The sequence below is a fragment of the Protomyctophum bolini genome (assembly GCF_963924005.1).
Source record: "Protomyctophum bolini genome assembly, chromosome: 2".
In the NCBI taxonomy this organism is placed as follows: Eukaryota; Metazoa; Chordata; class Actinopteri; order Myctophiformes; family Myctophidae; genus Protomyctophum; species Protomyctophum bolini.
The window spans coordinates 28,779,783-28,790,915 of NC_137863.1; the positions used below are offsets into that span (position 1 = coordinate 28,779,783).

Below are 11,133 nucleotides of genomic sequence, written 5' to 3' on the forward strand. Positions count from 1 at the left end.
AGCTGTCCGTCGCGTCAGTCGGGCGCGGAGGTGGAGCTTCTTTTCCATCCACCAGCTGTCTAAAAACCCCACGAAGAAGGGCTTCAGGTTCTTCTGACGCGTCCACGCGCGACAGTGTGCTTATATATGACTGTCACAGGGGTGTTCAGTGCAGATGGACCATATTGCTATCAGCCTTGCCGGTCACCCTGTGTTAAGACCACTTCCTCTAATCTCTCCAAGAGGCCTTGTGGGATATCATCAGGCTTTTGACGGTTGAAGCACCGTTTCTGATTCTTATGTTGGTTTACATTACTTTGGTTAAGTGCTGTGAAATAACTATGTTTATTAATTAATATGGTGATTAGATAAAAAATATAATTGGATAACTAAATCGGTGTGCTTTAAAATAGGTAAGAATCTCATTCAATAATGATAATAGTTTACTTGTGTTTGAAGTAATTTAGAAAGAGTTTGATAGCCAATTGATCATACATGTAATAGAATTACATTTCTTATAGTGTAGGACGCTAGCCACGGAGACCGCATGCGTTTCATTTTCAAAAAGAAAAAGAAAAGCCTGGGCAAACATACCACTCCCACTCCTGCTCTAAGAGTGGGAGTGAACTAGTGCAGAGGGGTGTCGCTCCAAATTGGGTGATGTCAGTGTTTTCCGTTGGTTCCTACTGGGGAGGGGAGGAGGTGGGCAGTCTCGGGCGCTCAGATCGATGAACCAATAGGATCCACCGCCGTGATCCCAGCGGCACCCGCCCCTCTAGAAATCACACAGGCTGGGCCAGGCTAGTAGACTAGGATGGCAATTATTTTGATTTCCCAGTTTTTTTTCAGTTCTAAAACATTTATGGTGGTATCCTCAACTGATCCGCTTTCTTCCATTCAGTTTCATACATGCCCCTTGTCTTTCTCATTTTGTCATATTGCTTCATTCTCTGTCCCACAGATAGCTCAGACAGGAGCGCCTGCATCTGGGAGGGCAGGTGGGCCAGAGTCAGTCCCTGAAGAAGCTCCGGTAATCCTCTGTCACTGCAGGGCGGCGTTTGCTGCGATGTGAAAGTCTCAAAATTCACCAACATAAACCGTTCGCCAGCCCTGCCAACCTGCTTGTCTGCTCTGATGCAGCAGAGGGAGGCGGTGAACAGATCGGAGTAAGGGGACGACATCTGAGAGGGTCGTCCCTTGTCTTCCATGTTCCCTTGAGTGGTTGCGTCCTGGTGTTGATGGCCCCATTCCTCTGTCCTGTCCCGGGCCTCTTGGGTTAGGACCAGCATGACTCGCCCCCGTCCCACACTGTCCAGATGCAGCAGTTGGGAGTGCAGCCATGGAAGTGGTCCCAGAGCACACTGTTCAACTCTGCTCCACTGGTCCACAGACACACTGAAGCCCTCCTCACGGAGCAGGGAGCCTAACCCACACACTGACTCTGACACAGCGCTGCACGCCTCTGGAGGACTCAGCAGCACCACATGGCCTCTCACAGTGGCTTTAGAGAGAGGAAAGAACAAATGAGGGGTTACAGGTTATACTGCAGGTCAGTGGCTCTCAACCTGTGGGGCGGGACCCTGGCGCGGGTCCCCAGATGACAGTAAAGTGACAATTTAAAGACTTTTAAAATCCAAATTTAGTCATTCCAAACCTTCATTCATTGTATTTGAGGCCAGGCAGTACATCTAAATAATAATTCTAACAATGTCTGAATGTCTGTCTGTCTGAATGTCACTGACAGCGCGTTATCTCATCATTAACTGCACGAATCACTCCCACTTTTCACACAGGCATGGACCATAATTATATGGAGGTCTTAACGGAGCCCTTTTCCCCATTTGACACATTAATGATTAATAATGTTAATAATTATTAGTGAATTAACCTCACACCTTCCCTTAGCGACACCTGCATCACAGGCCACCGTTATCACCGTTACCCCACTGGCATGCTTCCTCTAGCTACCGCTGCAACACAACAAAATGTGCCCTATACAATTTGGCGCCGCGTGTGTGTGTGTCTCCTAATAGACAGCACAGCCGTTGTGGTCTATCTCCGACCGAGCCACACTATTAGCCAGACAATTGTTCAAGTCGCTCCGGTCCGAGTCCAAGTCGAGTCCCAAGTCGTTTGGTCCCAAGTCCAAGTCGAGTCCCAAGTCAGTCCAAACCCTCAGGTCCGAGTCCCAAGTCGAGTCCCAAGTCATTTGGTCCCAAGTCCAAGTCGAGTCCCAAGTCAATCCAACCCTCAGATCCGAGTCCCAAGTCGAGTCCCAAGTAATTTGGTCCCAAGTCCAAGTCGAGTCCCAAGTCTTTCTGTTGTGGGCAAGTCAAGCCGAGTCACAAGTCGAGTCACAAGGTTGTGTCAAGTCTAGAATTTGAATTTTGTTATTTGTCATGTGACTTGTCATGATTATGAATTGATTACCCAGGACCGAATGGAAACAAGACAGCAAGGACTTTTTTCAGTGATCCCTTTTTGATCAGTGTTTGACTGTACCCTATACCGATTACATTTCTGCCAATAAAGTATTCAATCAATGAATCAATAGATATTCCCCACTGTATTTCACTGTATGGCTCCCCCTAAAGGCCGTTTTGTCCCTGTACGCTGGAGCAGAGGCAGTGCAATCTGCGCATGCTCACAACTGTCACTGTGTGCGTGTTGACACTAGTTTACAGACACAACTTCACACTTAGTTAGTACATATGGAAATATGGAATATACAATTGGATCTGGGTGTCTTTCAGCAACACTAACTCAAAGGTAGGAAGCAACTTTTCAATCTACTGCAGCTGTGTGGTGAAAATAAAGGTTTTGCCTTAGTGTGCGAGTGGAGTTGCGCTGCATACCGACGCTGTATTCAAATACTGTATGCTCGGAAACAAAACAAGTCACAAGTCATCTTGTCTCGAGTCGAGTCGAGTCGGGAGTCATTGGCTAGCAAGTCGGAGTCAAGTCTCAAGTCTCGTTGGTCTTTTACCTTCCAAGTCCGAGTCGAGTCGCAAGTCTTTACGTTCAAAGTCCGAGTCGAGTCGCAAGTCGTCAAATATGCATGACTCGAGTCCAACTGTCTGCTATTAGCACACATCTCTCCATGGCAAAAAAAATCTGCACGCTCCCAGAATCCAGCTAGGCTACATTTTACCGATTTTACCGATGTATTTCACTGTACAAATATTGTTTTTACATCACTCCAACCCCCTCAGGACAGGAGGCGGTGTGTGTGTGTGTGTGTGTGTGCGCGGACGGTAAACACTCAGCAACACGTTAAATTTCTACTTCTACTAAAGAAAGAGCCAGCGATGCCATAAGTCCATATCCATACATTCGGGGACATAAATTGCGCACAATACTTTTAAACATGATGCTCACGCCAGCAGGCTGCTACAACGTCCTAGCTGTTGTGTGCTAAGCTACATCATCAACATGACCAGGGTTGCCACATTGACTGAGTGGGAAACAAGCAACCAGGTCTATGAAAATGTTAACAGGCCAGATAAAGTCAGAAAATCCGAAAATACATCTAGAATAAGCAACAATATTGCTGACTGTCAAACATAATTTTCATGTCATGGACCACTAATATTATATATATATATATATATATATATATATATATATATATATATATATATATATATATATATATATATATATATGCTGTTCATATATTCAGAACGGGTAAGGACTAGTTAAAACAATTTATAACTAAAAAAATAAGAAAGCTGAGAGAACTGTTGCTTTGTGTTCACTCTTAAATGTTTTCTGTTTGTAATCCGCTCTAATGTAGTAATGTTGTATTGTTGTGTCTTGTTTTGTATTGTAATGTATTGTATGTCATGACTGTTATAAAGATTTGCGAAAAAGAAAGAAATACCCTTTTAATACAAAAAGGTCAAAGAAGTTAAATAACATAAGAAAGAGAGAATAATAGTATATAGTACAAATCAGGTGTAAATGGTTAACTATAGACATCCAAGGACTAATAGTGAATTCAAGGATCTTTTGGTACGAAAACAGTAAACTCACTCTGTAAACCGTTACCATTGCGCCAGCTCTGAGCCCATCCTGTAGTAACAGAAAATAAAAACGATGAAAAATTATCATTATATTATTTATCATTCTCATTCTCATCATCATCATCATGGTATGTGTTGTTATACCATGCTATTTTTGTCTTATTTTTATTTTACCTGATCCTGTACAGCACTTTGGTTTTGGTTTTGTTGGTTGTAAAGTGTCTTGAGACAACTTGTTGTGATTTGACACTATAATAAAATTGAATTGAATTGAATTTGGTTGACCCTTGGTCTTTGTAAATGTGCTTTATAAATAAAGTTTAATTTGATTTGATTTGAACTTTGAGGGGACAAATTACTAATTAGAAGGAACACAATAATTCAAGTGAATAATTTATCAACATATTCTCCGCTCTGTAACACAGGAAGACAATAATAAATTCATGAAAATGGAAATGAGTAAAAACATACTCTTGAGCTTGTGATGCAGAAGACAGAGCATTAGAGCTGCCAAACAAAGCAGCAGTAGTACTGAAGCGATGAAAAGACTCCACTGCCACCTGGTGTCTGTCAGTGGTAAATGTAAACATGATTAGTTCCAAATGAATGTTGTCAACCCAGTCTCTCCCCAACACAGTGAAATAACACTTCTTCTGCATAGTTGGTGGCCGTTCATAATAGCCCAACATGGAAGTGCCTCTTGCCTACAGCAACAGTGGACTGTTTACCACTTGGAAGCTAAACTAACACAACAAACCAAGAACTTAAGAAACGGAAAACAGGCTATGCCTTCCACGAAGGAGACAGAGTGTGTGTGTGTGTGTGTGTGTGTGTGTGTGTGTGTGTGTGTGTGTGTGCGTGTGCGCGCGTGTGCGCGCGTGCAGTGTCCGCATTAGTGTCTATATAGGCCAGGGCATGGGCTGCCCCGGGCCATGACAGTGGCATTCTTCAGTCATACTCACTATCATTGATGCAGAAGGGACCCAGGTCATTTTCCAGTCCTTTCAATTTTGCCTGTACAAATGGTAAACATATCCAGATCGTTTAGCATACGGTATAATAAGCATGATTTGCTGATCAATTCTATGACGCACATATTACATTGGAGGACAGCTTGAAATAAATTACCATTACACATGGTGAAAGCTGAATGTTCATATCTTCAAACACCCCCGGGATCTCCTGCGGATTAAACAAGTCAACCCAGTTGTATTACAGAGGATGTTAAAGAAAAACGTTTTCTTTTGTTCAGTAAAAGGGAACTTCATATCTCTCAAACACTTTAGTAAATATAAAATATATTATCAACTTGGGATACCGTCAAGGAGAGAGAACTTGACAAATACACTTAAAATGTATTTCCTGTTTACTAAAGAGCTGGGGAAGTATATACAGTAGAGCTATTAACACTGATTTTGACAAATAAATATCACTTACACACCGGTAACAAAAGGAAAACCAACAGCAACAAATAACACACACATGTTTTAATACTTGCTCTTACCCATTGTCCCTTGCTATTTTGTCGCCAGGTACCATTTGACAGTTGCAACCTAAAGCCCTGCATCTCTTTGCACTTGTCTGCTGTTTGCTGACACAGCCACACTTCACCTTCTAACTTGCAGGGGGCAGACAAGTTCCATGACAGAATTGCAGCGTCATTGTACATCTGGCCCTGGACTACAGACATTGATACATTGTTCCATACATTCTTCTGGGAGGCCTCTGAAATTTTGACAGAAGGAAATTCAATTCAATAGTATCGAGAAAGAGCAGGGTTGGCAAAGAAGACTTTAATGCGCATTCAGGGGTCATCGCCATGCTGGCTTGTGGTGGACATTTGTCAAACTTCTATTTTTGCCGCAGACATTCAAAATGCACCTGATACCCTCACAGCTAGAAGGTCCCACTCCAGCCTCCCATGTTCGGTTTCTGCTCTAGACGCTGTCAGTGCTGGGGGCATGTTCTCTCTTCCGCATCATCATCAGCGCCCATACTCTAGGTAGGGTTGGCGAAAGGGACTTTCTGTGTGGAGATTGCATGTTCTCCCCGTGTCCCCTAGTGAGGTACCCTCACAAAAAACATGCAGTACCGTAATCCTGGTCTCTATACGGATTACGGCCTCCCCCTGGTCAGCCTGATGGAGGGGAAAGGGACTGGTTGGAATATCGTGTTCCTTCATGATGCACTATGACCTGCTGGGGAAACTCCCCCTGTCAGGTGATAAGAAGCAACATGCTCACAGCATGCTCACACTCCTCACAGAGGGCAAATTGTGCTTGCAAGGCCAAGTCTTGCGAACACCGACACATTTGTCACATTGATGACCCCTATGCACATAACATATATTCTACACTATCCTTCAAACTGAGAGAGGAAAGGATTTGGTAGAAAAAACGAAAAAACACTCACCATAGTTTGTGAAGGGGCAGTTTACGGACCGGCGTGACCTCTGGTCACGCTCATCCCACCATACCTGAACACACACACACACACACACACACACACACACACACACACACACACACACACACACACACACACACACACACACACACACACACACACACACACACACACAAATAAAAAATAAACAAATAGACAGGTGCTCACTGCTCACACTTGCCTATAGGTCATACTAGAGATATGCCATCACAATTATTAACCCAGTAACCTAGATCAATGGTTCTCAACCTTTTCAGATTGTAGGAGTTGAGGCATTGCATTTAGTTTGACTTTGTTCCACAGGATTTTTTTTAAATAAAATAGCAAATCTAAAAGCTCACAGCGACGTAGCGCTTTACGTTGCGATCGGCTATTTTCACAATATTTGCCTCTTTCTTTTATGTGAGTAATGTGACAATTTACATTTATAGTATAGTATGTTGATTACGGTACATTTAATGCAGTAATGGTCTTTGCTTTTCTTTTTGAGGTATTAAAAAGGCCTTCAAAGTCCTTGAGGCCTGCACGACTGGCGTAGGCGTCCGGGCACCTACAGTAGGCTGCTAATCCAGCCTGACAGAGTATTGTGGGTTCGAGTCGCGATCCTGACGACCTTAGCTGTGTGCACTCCCCATCTCTCTCTCTCTCTCTCCGTCTGTCTACTGTACACTATCAATTAAAAGCAGAAAAGTTAAAACTTGTCACTTCACTGTCATCTGGGGACCCCCCAAAATCCACGACCCACAGGTTGAGAACCACAGATCTGGGTAACACACTATCGCTACAGTACCTGGAGACATGTGCAGGATGTGATGAGGTATAATGGAATGCTCGTCCTGTTCCATGACTACACATAAAATACAAAACTGTTTTATGTATTGCAGGAAATGAGGGAAAAAAACACTGCATATTTTGAAAGATAATTAATTAAATAATAACCTGGCCCTCCCTCTGGCATTTTCCATTCTTCTCATACTGGAGGCAGACAACAGTAGGAAGGCTCTTGTTCTTGCCATCAACATAGAGCTCAACCTGATTCCTCTCCTGATTAATTATACTTTTGAGTGTGGGGACTGACAGAAAGACGAGACGAAATAAGACGGTCAATTTGTGTAAACTGGTTTCTGACTACAGATCCCTGGTACAGAGTACTGGTTTCTGACTACAGATCCCTGGTACAGAGTACTGGTTTCTGACTACAGATCCCTGGTACAGAGTAGACTTTTACAACTGAGGATAAAACAAAAGGAAAATGTACGTACAGAAAATAACCAGCCATGGCTTTGGGGCAGCAATGTTTTCCAAGTAGCAATAACAATAAGGCTTAGTTAACTAAAACTAACAATAACAATAAGGCTTAGTTAACTAAAACTAACAAAATAATGGAAACTGACATCTGCTAGTATTTTAGCAATCTTTCTGACCTTGTTGAATCTTGCCCCTGACTAATGCATATTTGAATTTAAAAAATACAAATAAAGCTAGTAAAACCACAAAAAAATAGCATTCAATGTAGAATAGATGATCAGTGTCACTCACCATCACACTCCTCTATTTGTTCCTGAGATGCTTGAGTACAGACTGAGGACAGACAGGAATATGTATAAATCAAAAGATTATTTTAAAAACACAGAGGTTTGGGTGCTAAAAGACCAACTTTTGGCAAGAAATATCAATCTGTGTATGAGTGTTGTGTAAGGACATTGTAAACTATTTTAGAAAAGTGCTACAAAAACTACAGTAGGTCTATTGTCATTATTATTCATGCTAAGACTAATATCATTCTTTCTAATATTGTTGGATATGCTGAATACTGAATTGACATACTATACCTTCATCGACAGAAGGCATTACAAGCTCTTGCCGTAGTTTAGTGGAGCGAACCATCACAGACACACTGCTGCTGAACGACACTCCAGGCGGCTTAACAATTACTAAAGTCAACTGTAGATGTGACACACAGTCACACACACATATAGATTACATACTGTCTTGTTGAAATTAACTAGTGAAAATAGCTAATATCTCAGTCACAAAGCATTGTGACGTGTTGACAATTTAGGAAAATCTTGAAACATTTAGAAAATTATTGAAAAGGTTTGAAACATCAAATCAGTTGAAATGTCGTAGTGTCCTGATGGAACTGTACCTGGGCCTCCTTTGTAGGCGTAGGAGTTACTGTGAACTGTACTTTCTTACACACAGGCAAGCTAGGCGCAGTGTAGCACACTGTAACAAATGCTGCAGAAACAACAGAGGAACAACAAATATATTACTGGAGCACTAAAGAGTAATAAGATATCTTACTTAAAAGCACTAGAAAGACATTTCCAAATTAACTTGCAATTGTTGGAAGACAAAAAAACAACTCTAATGATCTTGCAAACTACAGCCTTCCTTCCATTACGTGATTGTCCAGAGAAATGTAATGTGTAGTGATATGTAACGTTTGTGAAAATTAAAGCCTCACCACATAAATCATATTTTGACCAGAAGGTTACTGAAGGAATTACATGTTAAACTCACCATTTTTACTTTCAACGATTGATAGTTTAAGGAACCAAATAGATCCTTATGGGTCTTTATGTAACTCAACTGACAAGTTAAATGAACACAGACGTGGATTGGGGTCCCAGAGATACACATTTTATCAAAGTGGGACCTTGGCCTAATCATGCATATCAAACTGGGGGTCCTTGACATTAAAAAGGTTGAGAATCACACCTCTCATACTTCGAACCCCTTTGTGGTCATCCTCCCCATGAAGCCCCAGGCTTCCTTCAGCTGCTGTTACTTCATTCAGACTTATGTTGAGTTGTATTTCTATGCTCAGGCATAATGCACATTGTATTTGTATTCCTTCCTGGCAATAGATCTTGGCCTGCACCTTCATACCAGTAACATTCACCGCTTTGTTTTCTGAAGAGAGGATGGGCATCTCATCCCTCACGCTGCATTTTGACAGATTCTGTTGAGAGACACAGTAAAGTGGTTAAAAAATAAATGCAGCTTAAACGTGATTTATACTTTGTCACATGGCACAACATCATTCAGGCATTATCTTCACAGCGCCTTCTTAATTACTTAATGAGACATGTTGCTAGGTAATGCCTCATAGTAAAATAATTATATTGTATACACGCTATCAGGGCACAATGTTCAAGCTCAGTCACACATCCATGATTCAATAATTGAAAGGAATAAAAGGAAATTAAGAAAACATATGCCAGTGTATCCAAGGAAATTACATGTGTGCTTATCAATATAAACTGTGTATAGAACAGGATATTTGTGCTCCTGTGTGCACTGTGCAGTGCAGAACATTGTGTATGTACTGTACGTACCTCCGAGCAAACAACTTCTTGATAGTCATATCCAATGGTATACAAAGTCAAGGCTGGTGTTGCGAGTTTCAGCAGGATATATCCCAACGTCAATGCAGAAGAAAACATTTTTTCCTCCCCTGGGATACGCTGAGACGCTTTTTAGACCATATTTCTTCAACATTCAGCAGCAGTACTAACAATTAAGTCCTACTATGTCCCCCTTCATGTCATAGGTTAAGGTTGTAAACCTCCACAGTGTGCTGAGACTGGACCATGCTGGCTGGCTCATGAATGGTCTGCTTTCATCAGCTCACTTCTTTGTGACGTTTGGTTGTTCACATGACCTGAAAAGCCAAAAACATAACATGATTTTGGCAGATCTATAACGGCATTAGGCTGTTACACCCCAACGCAAATGATGGATATTATTCAGACATTTGTTGTTTGCGGATGTCGTGCCCTGTGCCCTGCATAATTATAAATCTTTGTTTAGAAAAATGCACTATTAGTCAGGGAATATTATCAGTATATTCTGGGAATACATTTATTACCAAGAATTTTCTTCACCAATGTGTTTGTAAAGGTGTCTATACTAACATATCCCACATTAGTTTATATTCCACATGTATTATATTAAAAGCGGCGATGATGCCGCATCCTCTGACATTATATATTGTGTTGGGTTATTAATATTAATATTCATAATTCATAATGATGTATAAAAAAAATACATAACAGCAAATAGAGGAAGAGCGTCTGCTAAATGCCTAAATTGTAAATTATAGGCCTATCAGTGCCTTTCATGTTCCATGTGTGTTAGTTGAGTTCCACACCAGCACACAAACAGCCCCAGCCTATTAACTCGATAAATATACACTGAATTGTAATAAATTACTGTTCATGGGAAAGGCCCTTCTTGAAAACGTTATCCCTGTGTGGGAAACATTCATTTAGCAGCATTACAATCACATTGCAAAAAGATTAAATACATTTAGGCTACTACCTCAAAAATCCGGTTGAAATCAGGTTTCAGTTCAGGACTGTTTCTCTAGTCAGCCACCCGGGAACTCAGATTGCTTCAGGAGTCAAGACAGTACAAGGCGTGCCATTACACTTTATCTGCTGTCCCTGTCCAGTCACCTCCTTCCCTGTTGCTCTCTCTCTCTGAGACAGGACAAAATTCTGCCATCGTCATATCATGTCTGATTGTCTGTCTGTCTCTCTCTCTCTCTCTCTCTCTCTCTCTCTCTCAAACACTCCCTTAAGCAAACATATGATGACGAGCTACTGCTCTCTGTGATTAACAGAACACAAGGCTGGTTAAAGTCCATGCATATTGCCATTGCATTGTCAAAATA

The 11,133-nt window shown here is 41.6% G+C and overlaps 1 protein-coding gene across 3 annotated transcripts; it reads right to left on the reverse strand.

Moving 5' to 3' along the window:
• On the reverse strand, positions 1-10,850 carry LOC308322249 (interleukin-17 receptor C-like). 3 transcript variants are annotated; one of them, XM_080773444.1, is made up of 15 exons: positions 10,779-10,850; positions 9,794-10,119; positions 9,183-9,417; positions 8,599-8,690; positions 8,282-8,393; positions 7,989-8,030; positions 7,389-7,522; positions 7,240-7,296; positions 6,417-6,480; positions 5,509-5,729; positions 5,133-5,186; positions 4,967-5,018; positions 4,476-4,571; positions 4,015-4,053; positions 1-1,480 (listed from the first exon to the last, which is right to left on the reverse strand). In XM_080773444.1, exons 2-15 carry the CDS (start codon positions 9,899-9,901, stop codon positions 840-842), a joined length of 1,947 nt encoding a protein of 648 aa, XP_080629570.1. In that variant the 5' UTR covers positions 9,902-10,119; positions 10,779-10,850; the 3' UTR covers positions 1-839. The 3 variants fall into 3 exon arrangements, with proteins under 3 accessions (XP_080629570.1, XP_080629569.1, XP_080629571.1); XM_080773443.1 differs by having other exon boundaries at positions 9,174-9,417; XM_080773445.1 differs by lacking the exon at positions 4,476-4,571 and having other exon boundaries at positions 9,174-9,417.
• Between the last annotated feature and the right edge of the window lie 283 nt (positions 10,851-11,133).

What these genes read in the sequence shown, in the direction of transcription:
- LOC308322249 (XM_080773443.1), bottom strand. Translation starts at nt 9,901, where the DNA reads ATGTTTTCTTCTGCATTGACGTTGGGATATATCCTGCTGAAACTCGCA. An exon ending in CGCCTACAAAGGAGGCCCAG is followed by an intron (nt 8,394 to 8,598) that starts GTACAGTTCCAT and finishes TCACATCTACAG; the next exon opens with TTGACTTTAGTAATTGTTAA. An exon ending in ACAAATAGAGGAGTGTGATG is followed by an intron (nt 7,523 to 7,988) that starts GTGAGTGACACT and finishes TCTTTCTGTCAG; the next exon opens with TCCCCACACTCAAAAGTATA.